Source organism: Colossoma macropomum, unplaced genomic scaffold (genome assembly GCF_904425465.1).
Source record: "Colossoma macropomum unplaced genomic scaffold, Colossoma_macropomum, whole genome shotgun sequence".
NCBI classification, from domain to species: Eukaryota; Metazoa; Chordata; class Actinopteri; order Characiformes; family Serrasalmidae; genus Colossoma; species Colossoma macropomum.
In genome coordinates this window covers 46,904-67,542 of record NW_023494903.1, presented here as the reverse complement: position 1 = coordinate 67,542, position 20,639 = coordinate 46,904, and the positions used below count along the sequence as shown (strand labels likewise).

Genomic DNA, 20,639 nt, shown 5'->3' with positions numbered 1-20,639 from the left:
ACCAAAAGCAGCTTTGGGTTCTACAAAGAACCTTATTGAAAATGGTTCCATATAGCATCAAAAAGGGCTCTTCTGTTGTCACAAACTTGACATCGTAACAATAGTAGAACCCTTTTTGGTGCTATAAAGAAGCAACTTCAAAACGGTTCTGTACAGAACCAGTTACAACACGTTCTCCATCAGTCTGAAGAACCATTTCACCATGCAGAGAACCATTTACACATGAAATTGTTCTAAATGCAACCATTCCCTTTACTTAGAACCTATGCAGAACCATCTATTCACCTATACATATCGAAACGATAGCTTGTTAGCAGTGCTGGGGTCCTATTAGTGCAGTGCTTGAGATTTTCAAGTTTTTCATTGTTTTTTTATGTCGTCTATAATTAATTAGCAAGTAGTTTGGCTGATTTTAGCTAGCGAGTTATCAATTGCTAGCTGTTGCTAAGCAACAGGGAAAAGCAGATGTGTAAACCTGAGGGAAAAAAACAGCCCACCTTCATAAAAACCCAGGTTAAAGTGACCCACTGTAGTTACTTAGCATCTGGCGGTCTATATAATTAGACAGGTTTGATGAAAAACATGCTGCTATCAGATTAATCAGATTTCGTGGTTAGGGCAGACGGTGGTTAAAGGGTGGTCATGAGCTTTAAAGTGTGGGGTGTGGGCCGTTATCAGAGCAGTGTTGTTTACTGTTGAATGGGCTGTCAGTAGACAGTTCCTGTGTACAGAGGGAATCGTGTTCCTGAGGTCTCTAACAGTCCAGAGCATGTAAACATGTTGGACAATGGCTCGAGGACATATGCAGGAGACAGGAGAAGAACAAACATCCCCTCTTTCACACGCACTCCCACACTCGCAAACCCACAGCCACACAGTCAAGAGCCTGACCTCCTTGAGCTGAGCGTTTAGGGGAAGCCTGTGGTGAAGTTCAGAATTTCTGAAACCAAATGTAAAGATCTTGCTTACCGAGAAAAACATTATGGAAATAACCAACACACACGCAGGCCGTTCCCACACACACAACATGCAACATGCAACACATGCCCACATATGCATGATTCATAGGTAGCGTTCTTGCGCAGTGTGCGGCGAGTCGAGGACGAAAACGCACAAAAACGCACAAATTGAATTAATTGCGATTACATGCACGCCAGTAATACGGGGTGATTCAAAAAGATTCGTCCGATTTTAAAGCGCCATATTTTTACAACCGTGAGGCGCCTAGGAACCAATCACATACTAATTGAAAGAGGGGGTCATAGAGTTTCTGACTGTCACCGGAAAACGGCTCCCTTCAGTCTGCGAGGAGATGGAGACCCCTGATCAGAAAGCGCTTTAAATATTTAACCGCAGAGTCAGTGTTAAAAAAATAACAGTGGCAGGAAGATTTGCACCACATTTTTGTCTATGTTCGAACAAGAAACACCACACCTAGTGAAGAGTTAATGCTTACAGCCAGGGAGCTTCAGCCTTCAGTTTGAGAAATGAGCAAAAATTCACTCTTTCCACCAAACTCTTGGGAAATTGGGCAAGTTTTCAGATTACAAATATGCTGCGGGATATTGTAAAGTTTTTCAGAGGTATCCTGGGCAGAGTTACAGTAACAGGCTATGAAGGATCAACTCGGCAGGCCAATTTGCTGCTCCACCCTGATTCAGGGCCATTTGAGACATTCAGCATGTCCAAGAGGTTCGTTAGAGGCTCCTGGAACCCCTAGGAACCCAAGTGTTTCTGACCTTGGGTGTAGTCCTTAATGATTGGTCAGTGTTACACAAAAAAACCCTTCATGATTGGTTTAAAATGATCGTCTCATATTAGTCTGCTCTGCAACAAACTGTAGCCTGAAAGTCTCACTCAGTACAAACAGATCCTGTTTTTTCACACTCAGCATCCCATCCTGCAGAGCAGTCAGCCAGGGGTCGGCAGCTCCCTACACAGAACACGCCCTCACATCCTTGATTAGCCAAGAAACTGCTCACCCTGCCTCACACACACCTGCACTGCTCTACTCTGATCGCACTCAGATAAAAGTGTTTTAATGATACACACAATAAATGTGAATAAATGCCATTTCCACACAGGTCACACTGTGCCAGGCACCGCTAATATTATAAATGATGCTGGATTACTGGACACACTGAGTAGCTGTATTGTTTTAGGTTATTTGAATAGTGTGTTCCAGTCATCACTGCTTCCTTAAAGGCCGGAGTACACAGAGTGGACAAACACGGATATTCGTTGACGGTTTACAGCTTTCCTGCAAAAGCTCTTTCAAACCAAATGAACTAGACTGAATGAAAACGTGGTGGAGTCTCTTAACGATCAAACGCAGGTAAAGCACACCAGCCAGATGTTTGTTTGTGTTGGTGCGGTCCATGAACTCTGGCTATAACACTGGGTTAGAAACCTGCTGTGTTGTGATCACAGCTGTTGTGCTTTGTTTCAGAAAAGGGTGAGTGGAGCGGCACAAATGTAGGATTGCAAAACATCTTCACAATAGCCATCCATCCATCTGTTTTTTTTTTACTATGCAGTTTTAATGGGATGGTACCTGTGATGTATATTATATGTGCCCAAAAGCATATCGTGTGGTGATTTACCATGATAATGATAATGGTGGTCATATTGCCCACCTAGCTTTTTTCAAAACACTGTCGAGATTACTGTAGGTCCTTTATTACACGCTCTCTTTCTCTCTCTCTCACAGAGCGGGTCAAGGTGGAGGTCATTCAGGGAGATATAACAGATTACCAGAACGTTCTGGAAGCCTGCAGGGGAGCTGACCTCATCATCCATGCGGCCAGTCTGGTGGACGTCTGGCACAGAGTACCAGAGAAGACCATCTACGCTGTTAATGTGGGAGGTGAGAGGAGTTCAGCTTTCTGTAAAGGATGTCAGAGTTTATATTACCTGTCAATGAGATAATCTGGCTCTGGCCTCAGCCCACACTGTGACGTAGCTTTTACATTAAAGCCCTTAGCATGGCTGTGCTGGGAATTCAGATTTGCCAGTAAGTGACCTACATGTTTCCTCTACAAGTTGGGCACCGCTCCCTTCCTGCCTGCGCTCCGGAACATTATTCAGAGGGTGTCATTTCACATGCTGGTGACCGTAAACCTCACCACGTCTTGGTAACTTGCTACCACTAACAGGAATCTAACACCCAACGTGTCACAACTTTCTTGGCAAAACATCCACCTCTGAAATGCTTTCAACGAAAACAAAGAACTTTTAATGTAATTTTATATGACAGACTTTATTCCAGGGAATTTATGTTGATATATCCACCATGAAATATTCACATGATGCTGCTGTAGAATGAAATTGTGTCCTATTGCATCATATACACAGTACTGGAAAATGTCAGAGACCACCCTTCATTTAATTTCCAAGCAAAACATCCATAAACATAATTTTTCAGCATCTTGGAAAAAAATGAAAAGATATTTTATAGAAAATTACACAGAAGTTTCAGTATTTAGTGTGTCACTTTTTACCTTTATTACAGCGATTACTTATTATTTTTGACTCACTTTCAGTTTCTCAAAGAAACCTGCTGACACGCCTCCAAAGTTCAGTCTTAGAAGTTGGTTGCTTTTGTAATAACACTCTCCCACTCATGTTCTATTGCATTTATACAGGGAGATTCACTCCAAAGAGGCCCCGAATGTTCTGTAATAACTCTCGCTAGGCTGAAGCAATCTGAACCAAACAATGTGCAATGTGCTCCTCAGTATATGGAGCTTTGAACAAGCCGGGATGCCCCTGCGTTGGAGCGATGAGGTAGGCGCCGGACAGCCGTCACAACGTTTAACCTCCGTTTGCAACTTCCTGGTGCATACCCCCGTACCCCTTCATGTGTCTGGCAGAAAACAGAGATCACTTTTAGCATCGCATGGCATGTTATCGATTACACATACGTCAAGGTATGTAGTGTATCTTTTTGGTTCAGATTGCTTCATCCTAACGGGAGTTACAACAGAATATTCGGGGCCTCTTTCGACTGAATCTTCCTGTATAATAACAGGTGTACAAAATAAATAAAAAAGTAAAGCAAAAAAGCTCTGAACATCGCACCAAACCTGCTTTCATATCGACAAGTTTTCAGCTAAAAAACTTTTACGCTATGGATTGAGCCATAAAAGTGTCACAATATCAGGTTCATCTCAGCTTTTTTTAACAAACCTGAATGTAGTTTTGTTCCAGTCAGTCTGTAAAACATTCACAGCTCATCTTGTTCACTGAAATTTATTCTGTTCATTTCTGGTTGATTCATTATTCTGTAGTTGTTTACTTTGCTTAGTTTAATTAGTTTGTTAGTCCAGCCACTGTCTGAAAAGCTGGTCAGTCTCTCCGGAATTTGTTTTTTTTGTATGCTTAGGTAGAAAACTAGTAACAGTTCAATACAGCGTTAACTAAGTGCAGGCACTTTTCTAGTCCAATTTGGCTTGAGTTAAGCTTGTGGTCCACACAGTGACCGATATTTATGAAGCGACTTGGTAGGAACACAGATCTAAGATCAGCTCTCATTAGCTGAAGGTCCTGTTCAGTCCTGTCTAGAAAGCACAAACTGATCACAGATCCACATGTGGGTAATTTGAGCCTCAGCACTGGTGTGCGTGCTGGAGTAAACGTTCTTCCTCTGATGAAAGAATGTGGTCTTGTGACGATTCATCACTGGCCGTCTGTAGCTAATTTCAAACAGGCCACGTCACACGAGGGAATCCATCTGCTCTGCGTCCATTCTGTTTACCGTGGAGCGGAGCAGAGCGCAGGAAGGTGTCACTGCTAATTCCTGTCCTTTGATCACATCTGCCTTGGGCTTTAGCTTCATTAGAGAATTTCCACCAGCTCAGCTTTCTCCCTGCTTTTTTACTAGGCTTGAGTCGATAGTTTCCATCTTTACGTTTTTTTTTCAGCAAATTATCTTTTAACCCTCTGGGTTCTGGGGGAATGTTCTAGATTTTTGCATATATGCATAAGTTCACCTTTAACCCTTCATTGCACAATGTTGCCTCAGGGCAACAAACTCACTTTCCTTACTTTACAATAACATTATACATATTTAAAGACAACAATAGGGTTAACAATATATTTGCAGAATCATGTTTGTTGTCTAGAAGCAACACTGTGCGACAGTGGAATGCATTTAACCAGTCACAAGCCAGGTCTCACCACTTTAGGGAACACGGCTCTGTCATTTCCCACTGTCTCACAGTGTTGCCTCAAGGCAACATACTCCAAAAGTACTCCCCTGCACACATTTTTAAAATGTTTTTGGATTTAATAATCAGGACCGATTATCGATAATCATAATATATAATATTAACCATTTTATGCAAGAAAAGTGAATGAAAGAAAGGGAAGTTTTTAAACTTTTTAATCATAATGCATGCAGTAGAGGGTTAAAGGCACTTGCATTCAATATAATACCCACAAATAACATATCAACGTTTAGAACAATCTCAGCTCTCTCTATAATGAGACCCTCTGACCTGGAGCACCGTGTAAAGAGATAATTGGGCCTGAAAACTGAAAAAATTAAATCTGGTTATAGAAATTCTTAAAATCGCTAAACATAGCTTTACTCATATGAACGAATTGTTTTGGATAGCATTACTGAGTATGGAGAAAAAGAACACACAAAAATATGGTGAGCACCGCTTTGCAGTCGCCCTGCAAAGCCTGAAATAATCATTGAAAAGTCAGAGGTACCAGGACGGATTTGGCGGGCGTCATATTTTGTATGTCTTTCGTATGTGCCCTTAGATCTCAAATGCAAAATTCAACATTATACTGATGAAGATGTGATGAGTATAGTAGATCCTCGTACTTATCCTCATAAGACACGTCCTTCACCAAGTTTTGACTGACTTCTTTTCGACCGCACTCAGATTTATCTGCTTGTGGGGGTCTGAAGCACAACCGATATTACAAAATGTACTTCAGCGCATTGCATGTAATTACATATTTCCACCAGAGAGGGCTCCAAATCCCCAAAACTTACATAGTGTTGCTTTAAAAAAAAATGTTTTCATTTTCATTATATCAGTTATTAAAAGCGAAAAGATAATGAAATAGCTACAGTAACAGTAGCCTTTTGGCTGTTTCACATGGTTGAGCTTCAGTTATTTCATTATTTTAACAAGAAGTGATTTATACGCTGTAAACACACAATTTATTAAACCTTCAGCAAAAACTACCAAACCATATCAAAAGCGAGAACAAAGGTCCTGAGCACAAAGGAGGTTTGTTTTCTGTGATGTAAGCAGGCAGGTAACGTGGTGTTACAACATAACCACCCGTGTTGAAACAGGTTGCTGGAGAAAGGCATGTAAGAGGATCCTCGGTCTGTCAGCATGAGGAGCTGCTTGCAGTCCATATGGACACTGAAAATGCATTCAGACGGAAAGCGGCCTGCATTCCACCACATCACGCAATAGTATCATAGGTGCACGGTGATATTTTGCACACAAAATCACAAGCCTCTTCCTTTCTTGTTTCTATTTTAGCATTTCTTTTTAGATAAAATAAGCATGTATCCTCTGCAGAAGACACACTTCTGCACATATTTGCTAAATTTAACGTATTGGAAAAAAATAGAACATAAAATGGGGCCTGTTTTAACTTATTTACACAAAGAAAATCAATATTTTTCAATCAATATTTGCATATAACTGTATGTGTAAATCACTATGATGAAGCAGTTTAAAGCGTAGGGATGGTTAGGTGGTATATGAGGGCATGAGTGAGATTGACAGAGCAGGACAGAGTAAAGCTGAAGTCTGCTAAGATTTCCAGAATAACTCATAAATATCTGCTTTTATTGCAACCTTCCATACACCTTGGCTCTCACTGTTTCCATCGAACTTCTAGAGCCCTGCTGGGCTCTAATCCCTCAGCGGTATTTTTCCTTTCGTTTTCATCACATCACATTCCTCTGATTTGGACCTGTCAGTGTGTTTTTCTCTCTCATGACGCACAACAGCTGCTACTTTAATCACCGACAAACATTTTGATGGTTTTGTTTTTTTAGCCTTTCAGGTGCTTCTGCTTATTCTCGTGTGTCTCCTAATAGCTTGGAACATTAAGCAAACAGTAGTCACCACTTCCTGATTACATTCTTGGGCTGGCACTGAAGTCCTGATTGCGTGACACAAACAGCCTCATCTTCTCTGAGTGGAGACCGGCAGTGTTTCCGCCATATATTATAGCGTCCTGCTGCTGGCTTGTTTGGCGTTGGACACACAGGAGGCATGGTCATGCATGGCAGGCATAGCACAATGGGAACAGTTTATACTGTTCCGTGCTGGGATGTGGGATAGCTTGGATGGGATTATGGCCTACCAACAGGGAGAGTTGTATGGCCAGACGTGAGCTGCCTATTATCTCAGCCATTCGGTCAACGCTGGGTGGCAGTTCACCACTTCGGCCACGTTCAATAAAAGAGCATTTCTTTAAAGCGCTATGTTTCCCACATCTTCCTGTTCACCAACGTTACAGTGGTGTCAGAAGTGGGAAGTGTGAGGAAGAGGCAGCATGGCAAGAATGGTGGGGAAGACAGTGGTGGAAGCAACACGACAAGGTTTAGCAGCAGAGCCCGGCCAGAGGACAGCGGCGGGCAAAGACATGCCAGCGTGTGGCGTAGCCTGGGGCCCCTGCTATTGACGCTTAGAGCGGGCGTAGTTGGTCTAAGCTGGGAGCCAGGCCTAGAGAATTGTATGGCTAGAAGTGACCTGGCTAATATCTCAGCCATTGTCAGCTCTTGGCTGTGGGTCGCCATTGCATCTGTGTTTAATAAAGGAGCATTCGCTTAAAACACCATGTTTCCTGCGTCTTCTTCTCAACCAACACCACATTATTGCCTATAAATCTTAAATTAAATCAAATGTCTAGAAATTATTCTTTTAGTACCTGGTTAATTTCTTGTAGACAATCACTGCTAACATCCGAGGATCACCAGATATAAAGATACATAGCATAAACTCAGCATCAATACCTGCTGTGGCCAAGATCATCAAATACTTTGAAGAATCTGATATTTGTCAGCACTAAATGAGGTCAGGAGGAAGCCAAATGTGACCTCAGAGTCAGAGAGCCAGGTATTCAAGACTCAAGACTATGAAATAAATGATATTCACAGCCCAGGAAATATCACAGTTAACCACTAGTAGAATTACAGCTGTTTCAGCATGAAATACAAATGTTTCAACTTTGCAGAGGATATTGCATTAAACTTGTCCCTACGGGAACAACTGCTGCAAAGAAACCATTGTTAAGAGCGCAGAAAAAGAAAAAGAATATAACAAATGAGGCCAAGAGGCAGAATATATGGGTCATTTTATTTCTCCAGAAACCAATCATTATTGGAGATTGTTGACAAATCATCATCTGGAGTGGAAAAAAAAAACATGTTCTCTAGCCTCTAGTTTCATATTCAAAACAAAGGACACCAACAGAATTGCTCAAAGCAGAATTCCAAAGATTATTCAAAATTTCTGAATAATTAAATCTTTAAAATGTAAATGAACTCATTCAGAGTGGTTTGGTGTGAAGCGCTCTGTTCTAGAGAAACTTATAGAGTCAGAACTGTTTATAGTGGTGGTGATAGGAACCAGACGTCCACCTCTAAAAGCTCCCTCACATGAAGTTACCGCATGAAATGGTTATGAATATGCTGATGTCTGAGACATTGTTTTATAATGTTTTGCGTTGTAGTTTTGAATCTGGCTGTTTTAGATGGTAAATAAAATGCCTTTATTTGCGTTATAGACATTGTGACCCGATGGCTGGTGCAACTGGAACAAAACCACATTCAGGTTAATCTGAAGTAGTAAAAAAGCTGAGCTAAATCTGAGACTTTGACAGTTTTATGATTCTATCCCGTAACAGGGCAGTTTGTCCGTTTTCTTGTTGGACATTTGTTGGATGTCCAACTTTGTCTCCCCAATTTCTCATTAAATAAAAAGCACACCAAAAAGTAGACGTCCCATAACTGAGACCTGTAGTAAAATAAGCCTCTCTTATTACTACAAGTGATTTGATGTGACTTTACCTTATATATGCACTTTTCAGACAGTCCATTAATGACTAAATCTTAAATGATCTACGTTTTCTGACCTACATTTTAAAAAAAAATATATATTTGGTTGCAGTTTGATCACTTTTGGACGTTGGAACGCAGCTTTTTTGGTAGAAGGAATTGGCGACATTAAAGCACGTTTGGTATGATATTCTTGGCTTCTTTGCTTTACTTGTTTTATCCATTTTGCAGAACTGTTGTTTGAAAGCAGTAGAGTCCTCACAGATTGTTACAGCTGTGAAGATTCACTGTTCTCGCCCTGAGCTCGTACCTATGACTGAATCCCACCTGCGAAGTCGTGTTAATGCACTGTTATTCACTGATTATTCACCCACCCTTATTCTGTGCTTAATGTGACGTGCTCTGTTACTTTGGGCCGAACTGGTGATGCCAAATCTACTGCAGTCTCCGCCAGCATGGCTAAAGTAGCAAGCAATGACCTTAAACTCACCTCAGAATTGTGCAAGAACCCTCTGGTGAAGTAGCACAGTCCATTAAACGTGCATGGATTAGGTTTACGCAGAGGCAGAGGAACCCACCAGTGCCCCATATTTCTGGAAATTGCTGTAGGGAGCTGGAACAACATGTGGTTTTCTGCAGGAAGTTGCTACTAAATGGCTTGTGGTTTCAGAAGCTGTTATTAAGAATCCATGATTTAGACAGAAAATTTCATTTTGAGGCATGTTGCTTTGTTTTGTATCCCATAACACTTTAATTTCCAAGTATTTCCTTAGAACATTGTAAATTATGCAACAGTTCCTTTTCCAGGCCGGACTTTGCCTGCGTGCTGTGCTGCTGACGTTCAGGGACGGTCCAGTAAAGTGCTTTTCTCTCTTCTTTGTCCGCAGGTACAGAGAACGTTATAAATGCCTGTGTGGAGCTCGGCATTCAGTACCTGGTCTACACCAGCAGTATGGAGGTGGTGGGTCCCAACGTGAAGGGAGACACTTTTATCAGGTGTGCTTGTTTTTCTAAGCTCATTCTCTCTTTAGTCTTCAGCTTTCTCCCCCAGTTCTGATACCTACGTCTGTGCAGTGTCAGACACAGTACCACACGCTTAAAAAAAAGATTGTTCTTCAAGGGTTCTTTAGTAAAGAAAATAGTTCTATATGGAACCACACATGTTAAGCCACTTATCCTCCTGAGTTGCTGGAGCCCATACAAGGGATCATTGGGCCAGTCTATCACAGACAGGGCAGACACACTGATTCACACCTGGGGCAATTTAGCCTGGAGGAAACCCATGCAGACATGGGGAGAACATGCAAACTCCACACCGGAAGGACCCTGGTTGCCCGGCCGGGGAATTGAACCCAGACCCTTCTTGCTGTGGGGTGACTGCACTACCATGTTGTCCCTATATATAAAACCATTGAGAATGTGCTGTAGATGGTTCTATATACAACCTTTTTGAAAAGCGTTCTCTATAGCACTCAAAAGGGTTCTTCTATTGTTACAATGTCAAGCTTGTAACAATAGTAACAAACTGTAATGAGATTTACTTCATTCATTCTGGAGAACATAATCTCACTACTTACTGCTTTACTTTTGTGTTACTCTGTAAAAATTAAAACGCATCTGTACTAACTGAACAAAGGAAAACACAACAGTCCTTTCCAGTAACTGCTTTAGAGGGATATTGCTGCTGTCGGAACAAAACCTTGTACCTCCAACATATAACTTTACAGGAGAAGTAAAAAACCTACTTTCCTTTTAATGTAAGTCAATGGAACCAGACTTTTTTCCAAGTCATTTTGGGACGTTTCTTTTGGTCCATTCATCATGAAATTCACACACAACGTAAAGGACAACAGGTGTTTTCAAATTGTCAAAAACTAAAAAAAAACGACAACAATGGAGATACAAAGTTTTGTTCCGACAACAGCGATATATCCACTCACAGTAAACGTCATTTAAAAGGCCTGTCACTATCCCTGCCTTTACTCTGAACAGGACACAGCCTGTTATGCTAAAACTATGAATGTCTAATGCTGATTGAAAACTGAAAAAAAACAGCCAGTAGAAACAATCTGAAAGCAGCCGCCTGGAAATAAAATGTAAAGCTTACACTGCAGTTTCTGAGTGAAAATCATCTGTGCGGTTGAGGTCGGGGCTCTCCCTTCTTCTTTAGCACAGATTTCATATTAGCATGATAAGATGCTGTGACAGATTGCTGAGTTTACACTGCTTTTCACGCTAGTACTGTGCTGCACTGCTCATGTTCACAATCAAAATCATGCAGTCAGCTTTTGCAAAAAGCAAACATGCTCACAGATTACACACAAGGCCCAGCACGGTTAATCTATATAGAGGAAATTTACGTTTTAAATGCATTGCAGAAAGACAATATTGTTCTCTTAGAGACGTACAGTCGAATGCAGAAGATTTTTGTGCTCACTTGCTGAGTTTAGCACAATTTGAAAAGAAAGGAAAACATACAATACAGGTGCCGTAACCTTTGCACAGGCTATTTTTATGTGTTATTTTTTGCTCAAACATGTTAAATTCAGCAAATAAACAGTAACTTTGCATTAAAATGTGCTGAAGTGTGTTCTCTGTAGAGCTCATTTTCACTTACATACTTAAAAAAGATGGTTCTTCAAAGGTTCTTTAGTAAAGAAAGTGGTTCTATATAGAGCCATGAAAACGAACAGAACCCTTTGCATGAATAAAGGGTTCTTTGCATCATGAAAAGCGTTCTTCAGATTGATGGAAAGTGTTTTATATGGTTCTATTTAATACGTTTTTGGAAAGCAAAAAAAAAAAATAGCGCCAAAAATTCTTCTGTTGTTACTCTATGAACCTGAAGAGCCCTTTCACGATGCAAAGAACGCTTTTATCATGCAAAGGGTTCTTTTAGTATATAGAACCACTTTCTTTACTGAAGAACCCTTAAAGAACCATCAATTTTAAGTGTGTAGAAAATCAACAAAATGTCATTTGACCAGGGGCAGCCAAGCTTTTGCATACGACTAAGCCAGTAACCGTTTATTATAGGAATTTAACCTGAACTGTGTTTTACTACTTCATTACAGAAAAAGTTATCACACTACTGTAATGTGCGACTTCGTCACTGGTCAGATCTGAAGGGTTTAATAGCTGGAGAGGCCTTAATACAAAAACATGTATGTGTATTTACAGTGTTCTACCATCACTGCGCACAAGATTAAAGAACAGACCTCAAAAGATGTTTGTTTTTTTTCCCACGGAAACTGGATATAGAGTGTTTGCTGATATTGCTGACATGAAAGAGAAGAGAGTCTATAGAGTCTTCAGACGTGCGCTCACTGAACTTTCTGTTCATAGCTTTGACCTCCTGCAGCAGGGGTCCACAGCGCCAGTCCTGGAGGGCTTTAGTGGTTTTTCTGCCAGCACATCTGAACCAACATAAGCAGAGCTTGATCGTTGTACAGTGAACTGCCTCAGCTCATCTGATACCCATCTCTTCCTTCTTCTGCTCTGTTTAATGCACTTGCATTTCTTAATCTCTGATCTCAAAGCAGCGCTGCAATACGCCTCCATTCCGGGGTAATCATATCAAAAATATTAATTTTACCACTGTGTGAGTCAGAGTGGTGAAATCACTTTAGCTGACTGGCTTATTTCTTTTATAAAATGGCACAAAGAAATACATTTTCTGTTATATTCAAAGATTATTCCATCAACAGCACAGTATTTTAATATCTTGAGCATTAATACTGTACTCTCTTAACAAAGTAGCATGATTTTACAAAGTAGTATAGTTCATTTACATGATTTTACGCTTGGCCCAAATGCTATCGATCAGCAAATGTTGCTTCTTTAGTTTTGGACTGGAGCTGCTAAGGCTAACACTGCTAACAAACACTGGAAGACATTAGTCACCCAAACCATTTCCACAAATACAAGCCAAAATCTGCATATATTTGCCTCAAATCACCTTGATAAGCTACATAACCTTGTTTAGTAAAGCTATTTAGTGAAATGGCGTGAACACATCTAAGCTGAAATTGGAACTTAAGATTAAGAATTTCCACCAAGCTGTTCCTTTAATGTATGCTGTGTGTATGTTAAAAACAGTCCAGTCCTAAAAGCTGATTTTCTGAGCCGCATTCAAAGCAGTTGTAAAACACTTACGTACCACTATGACCGCCTCACAACAATTGAAGTCTGTATAAATATGCCAACTCACTAAAAACAATTGTGCAGTGAATGGACTGGTATGACGCTCACATGGACCACTAAAGCAACAGATGATGTTCTTGTTTATATTGAGGGGCTGACAACTCATTTTCTCAACAGGCTAAAAGATAGGAGTCTAAACAATAGCTGATGCTAAACTGCTCCCCCATTATACTCACTGTCTTTGAAGTATTTACTGAATGATTTACTGCAAGACTGAAAATAGTCTGTGTGGGTGAGGTCAGGGCTCTCTCTCCTTCTTTAGCCACCTTTTTCATATTAGCATGATAAGATGCCTTGACGGATTGCTCATTGAGTTTACGCTGCTTGCCACACTAGCGCTGCGCTATGCTGCTCTTTATTACAAAGTCGAGCCATCACGCTCACACACTCACATTCAGCACGGATAATCTATATAGAGGAAATGTGCAAAGAAAACACTTAAATACATTTTTCTGCAATTGTTGTGCACAATTTATATTTATGTGCTGAATAAAACCATAAAATAATAAAACCATAAAATACAAAATGTGCCATAACCTCAATTCAAAAAAAAAAAACAGTAATTTTGCATTAAAATGAGGCTGACAACTCAGTTTCTTAAGAGCTAGGCTAAACGATAGCTAAGGCTAAACTGCTCCATCATTATACTCAGTGTTAGGCTTTGAATTGAAGTATGTACTGAATGATTCAATGCAAGACTGCAAAATAAAAACGTCAAAGATGTAACTTGAATGTCTTTAAATGTCCGTGTTTTAGTTAAATCTGCCTTAAGTAGCGTTAAACCCAGAGTGGGAAAACAGCTGTGTGGTACTGTTAGCTTGATGCTAACATAACACAGGAGATGCATGCAGAAATTAGCATTATCATTGCAGTGGTGAGCAAAAACAGCTTATAACGTGTTTGTTTCTGTATTAAACGCTGCTCTATTATAATAGTTTGATTATTATACAACGAAGAATGAAAAAAACGAAAGTGAAAGCTCTTGTTCTTCTTCAGATTGGCAACGATAGCTTATACTGAATAAACTACATTTTTGGTGGGAGAACTTCCATTGTGATTATTATTAATTATCTTAGCCGCTTATCCTCCTGGGTCACGGGTGGATGCTGGGGCCTATCCCAGCGCTCATTGGGTGGTAGGCCGGAAACACCCTGGACAGGCTGGCGGTCCAACACAGACATACAGGGTCACACACACTCATGCCTAGGGGCAATTTAGCATCTTCAACTGGCCTTTCATGTCTTTGGACTGTGGGAGGAAACCCACGCAGACATGAGGAGAACATGCAAACTCCACACAGAAAGGAGCCTGACCGCCCGGCCGGGGAATCAAACCCAGGCCCTTCTTGAGGTGCTCTTATTATTATTAAATATAAGTTTATGTTTTTGCCACCTTATAAAGCAGTCAGCCACCTAAAGCTGTGTGTTACAGTGATTTTATGAGGGTTAAGAGGGTTTTACTCTGCTTCATGTAGCCTAACAAACCTTACCTGTGGTAAACTCACTGTAATGTATGGCTTTTTTAATAGCTTATTGCTTTATTCTATGACTTCTTCAAACATGGCTTAGCCAGACATTCAGAGCCTGAACTTTTATGCAGAGCCTGAACTGTCCATTTTATAACACAGACCAATTGATAAACCTGTTTTATTTCATGGTAGTCGACTAGACCTGTGATTGGACTTAAATAAGCTTTGTTTTTTTTCATTTCAAAAAGTGTGCCACGAAACTTTTTGCTCAGAATTGGAAGAAGGGAAAGAGATAATGGAATAAACCTGTTTTGAACTGGAAAAAGTGGACAGAACAATTTCTTGGAAGTCTGGTATTATTTTAAGTGCATTCCTTACTGTACACTTCACTGAAGTTAACACAACATGTTTAATCCTGGGGATGAATGCCCAATGTTTCTACTACCTCAAACCACTGTCTTAGATCACTGATCTAATCATCAAGACACGGGTTCAGTTCAAAAGCATTGTTTCATGTATAAATATAACGATTAAGAAGAAAGACACGTGGTTGATGTCAGAACTTTGTACGTCTATTTTTTTTTTGCTTTTATATCATTTAAAATCAGCTCAGCTGTACATTTCACGATCAGTTTGAAATGAAAGTTAAAGAAATCCCTACATTAACTTCTGTTAAAAGTTAAGAACGTTGTTAGAATTCTCCTGAAAAGAGGTCATACCAGGTTCTGTTCTGACAATAATGATCTATTGACATTTAAAGTTTGTTAACAGGATCAAAAGCTACGTTCAGAGTCAGGGTCCACAACCAGATCAGTCCTTCCTGTAAAAGCCAGTCTGCATGACAGTGACAGTTGTTGGAGTTTATCTGTGGAGAGCGTAGTTTCATATTTCTTCAGCATCTGTTTTTGTCCTCCAGGCTAGCATAGCCTGAAATCAGTAAAGAATGCAGAATGCTGTGAGCCAGTGTGTTTGCCAGTGGAACTTTTACAGTCTTCCAGCAATTAAACCAATATACGCACAAACACACACACACACACACACACTGATCTGCAAGCCCCCAGGAATAGGAGAAGAGCCACAGCAATACTTTCCCTCTTCTGCCACGTGTTCCATCTATTAAGAAACTTTATAAGTCTTTGGAGAATGAAAGGGGAATTTCACCAGTCGTTCAGAATTTCTGCATGATTCACTCGTTGAAATGTAAAAGGAAAGTAATTCAAAGTTTTCACAGTTTTGGTGGTGAAAAGAGACTCAAATATAGCCATTTTATTTACTGTCCAAAACAACCAGTGAACCTACACGTGTCTTGAGTTTTTTCTATGTAATTTATACAACAGTTTGTTCCAACAACACAAGCTGACTGAGAAGCGTGCTACACGTCCAGATGTACATGATAATGACAATTTTTTTTCCGCATTAACTATCGTTGCGCTGAGTTTCCGAGTAACAACTCCCTTTCAACTGCAGGTGACCGTGCAGCTTTAGAACGTGCAAAAACAGAAAACGATACATTAGGTGGCTTCTGTAAGATGACATTCGTCCTGCAGCTCATTTGGTCAGATTCTGAAGAGTGAGGCAGTGGGCCTGCATCAAATTCTGAACCTGTCGTTGCCACTGAACAAGCTTTTCAGTTGGCAGCTGTGATGTAACAACTACACATACTGAAAAAACGAACAGATACAGTTTAACTGAACAAAGATAAATGGAAAGAAATGCTTTAACTTTGACTGGCAAGTAATGGAAAAGCTGAGCTGAGCCTGATATTAGCTGTGTTCCAAGGTCTAGGCTGCATTTCTCGGCCGCTGCGTCACAGAAGGCTGTTCCAAAGTGAAGCACCCTTCGTGTGCAGCCTAGAAATGCAGCCTACGTTCTGAGTGATTTTGAAAAACAACAGATGTATCCTTCCAGGCCTTTGGTTACCCACAGTTCTTTGTGCATGAACGACGCGCGGAAAAAAAAACAGCACTAAGAAAATGATGGAAAACGAAGCCGTTGGAGCAGAGTTAAGACTGATTAATTACAGCATCCATATATCATATATCGTCCGCATATCGTCCAAGTATTTGTACGAATGTAGTTTATTGTTCTACATAAGAACATCTCCTCCATTTCCGTGAAGAAACAAAACAGCAACAAACACAATGCAACGGGCTCCATTGTCTCTCACCAGTTCCCTCGCAAGTTTCGCGTTGCAATTGCAAGAGGCGGGACCTTTCTGGTGATGTCATCATGCAGCCTTGTTAGGACTTCCATTTGTGTGACTGATAGGTTGCTAAGGAGAAGTCTTCATAGGACAGTCCTACCGAGGACCCGCACTACCTCGGCTGCAGCCTGGGCTTTGGAACACAGCTATTGCGACAGTTTTATGGCTCTGTGCTTCACACAAAAGGGTACTACTTTTATTGGCGTAAGGATTCGCCAATTTGAAACAATGTTTGGGGCTACTTTGCTATAATTATTTGTCTTTTATTTTGTAGGACTGTTGAATAAAAGCGCTGGAGATCCTGCGTAATCATGTATAGCATCACAGCAGATGTTCTATACTCACTCTTGGCTCATGCCTGCGACCGAATAACAGCCGTGATGTCATTTGCGATAACTCACTCCCTCTCAGGCTCTGTTGGCCAAATCCGTAATGATAAAGTAATACTAAATCTGAAAGTTTTCTGTGGGGTGTTTTTGATTCACACTACCCTGCATGTTCCTCTCCACCCTGCCTCACTTTCACGTAGTACATTTTGGGCCATAACTGTAAAACTATCATAAAACAATGTCTCAGGGCTCAGGCAGTGTATTTGTTACCATTTCATGTAATAACTTTCTGTGAGGAAGGTTTTAAAGGCATTAAACTCTCCAGATGTCTGGTTCCTATCACCAACACTGACTCAACAATCAAACCTCTGTGAGTGACTTTACACTGTAATGATTTAATTGTGCAGACATTTTGGAAAATTGGTGGAATTGTCCTTTAAACAGAGAATGAGGGCAGGCAGCTTTTTGATTGTTGTTTTTTATTTCTCCTTTGGGTGTGTTCCTGGAAGACCAAAACCCCATACAAAGAAAAACAGCACTTCACTTGCATCACCCTTGGCCAACTGCTCTGGAACCCCTCAGTGCATTTCAACAAAAGGGTGCTATTGTTATCATTTTAATATCACTGTTACATTTCCTGATTCTACAAAGCCTGTTGTTCTGGGATTATGGAAGTGCTGTTTGTTTCTGTTGGTTGAAAAATGTAAGCCCTCTGCGGCAGACAAGCATCGTATAAAGCTCACAACATCAAAGCATTCTTTTCTTATTTGTCATACACTCTCTGAAAAAAACGTCTGCGCTTGTTTCCGCCATGTAGAGTCGCCTGAACACAATGATTAAACGAGACGCATATGTATCTCTTTCGCCCTCTTTTTCACTCCAGTCTGTTTCTCTTCAGTCTGCTCCGGGGCCGTCCGGCCGTCCATACCATGTACAGTACTCAGACTGTACCTGCTAGCTAAGTTATTAAGTTCTGATAATAATTAAACATCTACAGTAAGCTCATATTAATCAGGATGATGGGCATAAAGGTCCTCAAGGTCCCAAACATGGCCTTGTTGTCTATAAATTGAGAATATTTGTGCCAGTTTAATGATAACACAGGCTAACAATGTTAGTCTGTTACTTTAGCCAGAGAGCATTTCTTCTTAAAGCTACACTATGTAAGTTTTGGGGATTTGGAGCCCTCTCTGGTGAAAATGTGTAATTACACACAATGTGTGAAAACATTTTGTAACATCAGACCCCTTATTGAAAATAATTGCAAATGAATCTGATGATTGCGAGCGTGTTGAAAGAGAATTCAAAGAGAACTCAGTCAAAACTTGGTGAAGGATGTGTCTTTGAGGATGTGAGTTCTGTATAGCACCAAAAAGGGTTCTTCTATTGTTTACAGTGTCAAGCCTGTAACAATAGAAGACCCCTTTTTGGTGCTGTATAGAACCGTTTTCTTATAAAACATACTCTCTTTAACGTTGCAAAGCACCCTTTAATCACACAAAGGGTTCTTTGAGTGTTCAGGGTTCTTTATAGAATCATTTATTTTACTAAAGAACCCTTGAAGAACCATATTTTTGTAATACATATTTATATATATTTGTGTAAATGTGATTTTTATTTAAAAATAACATCTAAATGATTTGGGGGGAGCGTGACTATTTTAGTAGGCTCTTTTGCCTGTTTTATATATACCGGCATCTTCCCATCTCCCATTCCATATTTAGAAGCTAACTCTGTATCACTTTCCCATCTGTTTACTGCAGGGGTGATGAGGACACGCCATATAAGGTGTACCATGACATGCCTTACCCCAAAAGCAAAGCTGCAGCAGAGACCCTGGTGCTGGAGGCCAATGGCAAAAAGGTAATGGATACAAACCTGAGAAATAGATAATATCATGTTGTATCTGGATGTTTTTAAAGGTTTTTCTCTCCGTTTTCAAAAAAATCTTTGGTCATATGAGCAGCGTTTTCGAATATCTACATCCACACAAGAACACAAAAAGAACTCAAAAAACACCTGTATGAGCATGCCAGCCCAGTAGGGGGTGAGATTACCTATATTTTCTACTAACATGATGGCGGCATGTTACCAGTACAGTAGATTTTGACCTGCAGGCTATCAGACCTCCGCAGTTATTTCACTCAGACTCTGATTTAAGTCCGATTTCTGCCAGAAAATAGAAGCTTAAAGAGTGAACGAAAGCCTATGGCTTGCTGTGGGATTGTTTACATTGCCATGGATACGAAACCGCACTGAAACATCTATATCCACGCAGTCCAGATCAGGCAGAGACGCTGACTTTTTCTAGTTAATGATCATGAAGTAATTTATCACTGAGGTATTATAATATTTGCAGTTGAAGTGACTTCCCATTTACAAGAACTGAGAACAGTCAAAGTTCTTATAGGAAAGTCTGTTCACTTGCCGACCATCTTTGCAACTCCGCAGGGCAGTTATTTCAAGCCATGTAAGACAAGACTCCTCTCTCATCGAATGGGGCGAGACATGAATACTCGAAACCGAACAAATTACCGTTTCAGAAACAGATTTGAAATCAACAGTAAAATCTGACAAAAACCTTATAAAAAGTTTGTAGAGTTTGGCTCAGTAATGCACAAAAAACGTGTTTTTTTGGGTCATTCTGGCTACTGCGTCTGCGCAGATCTCCACAAGGGGAGTGCTTTCCTCACTAGTACCACAATATCGTCGACGCTTCTTCGCTCTCTATGTAACCAGCAAGCTGATTGGCTCTTTTTCTTGTGGGGCAGGACTTTCTTAACAAACAGATGCTATGTTAAGCGTTGCGAGCTTTCCCATTTATATTTCAGCCAGTGACCAGCCTCCTCCTTTATAACGTCTCTGGCGCAGTAAATTCGGACACCTCAGCACTGCAGTTCAATGAAAATGTAAAGCCACGATCAATTATAAACGTTATCAACTCCGAATTCACCTCCAAATTACACAGCACAGAGAAACAACCCAGTTGTCCATCATATTTCAGACAGTCATGCTTATTAAACACGTCAGCTTTTTCAAGAGGCTGTTTCACCCGTCCACACCGAAAATGGAGCTTTTCTTCTCCAACCTGGAAAGCGTTTTTCAAAAACCTCAGTTTTCAGTAAACAAAAAGACATTTTTGTGTGGGCAAGGGCCAAAACTCGGAGAAAAAACCTGCTTTTTAAAAATATGATGATACTTCTGGACGAGGCCTAAGATGGCTAATTTTTGGAACAAAGAACAGGCCTTTTGGGAGCTGATAGAGCCTCTTACCTGTGAGCTGAGCCAGTTGATGTGATTCACTGACGAGCCAAAATGCCCATCACTAGCTGTTTCATTTTGAAACCTGGTTTTCTGTTGAAGTTTGCTGCTGGCTTAAACGTGCAGCAG

The 20,639-nt window shown here is 40.5% G+C and overlaps 1 protein-coding gene across 1 annotated transcript in view; it reads left to right on the top strand.

Annotated features, from left to right (window-relative positions):
* hsd3b7 (hydroxy-delta-5-steroid dehydrogenase, 3 beta- and steroid delta-isomerase) overlaps positions 1–20,639 on the top strand; it is a 40,292-nt gene that overhangs the window by 12,490 nt on the left and 7,163 nt on the right. Inside the window, exons 2-4 of the mRNA XM_036560784.1 lie at positions 2,711–2,866; positions 9,934–10,042; positions 19,013–19,112. Coding sequence (XP_036416677.1) covers positions 2,711–2,866; positions 9,934–10,042; positions 19,013–19,112 — 365 coding nt within the window. The remainder of the gene's footprint in view (positions 1–2,710; positions 2,867–9,933; positions 10,043–19,012; positions 19,113–20,639) is intronic.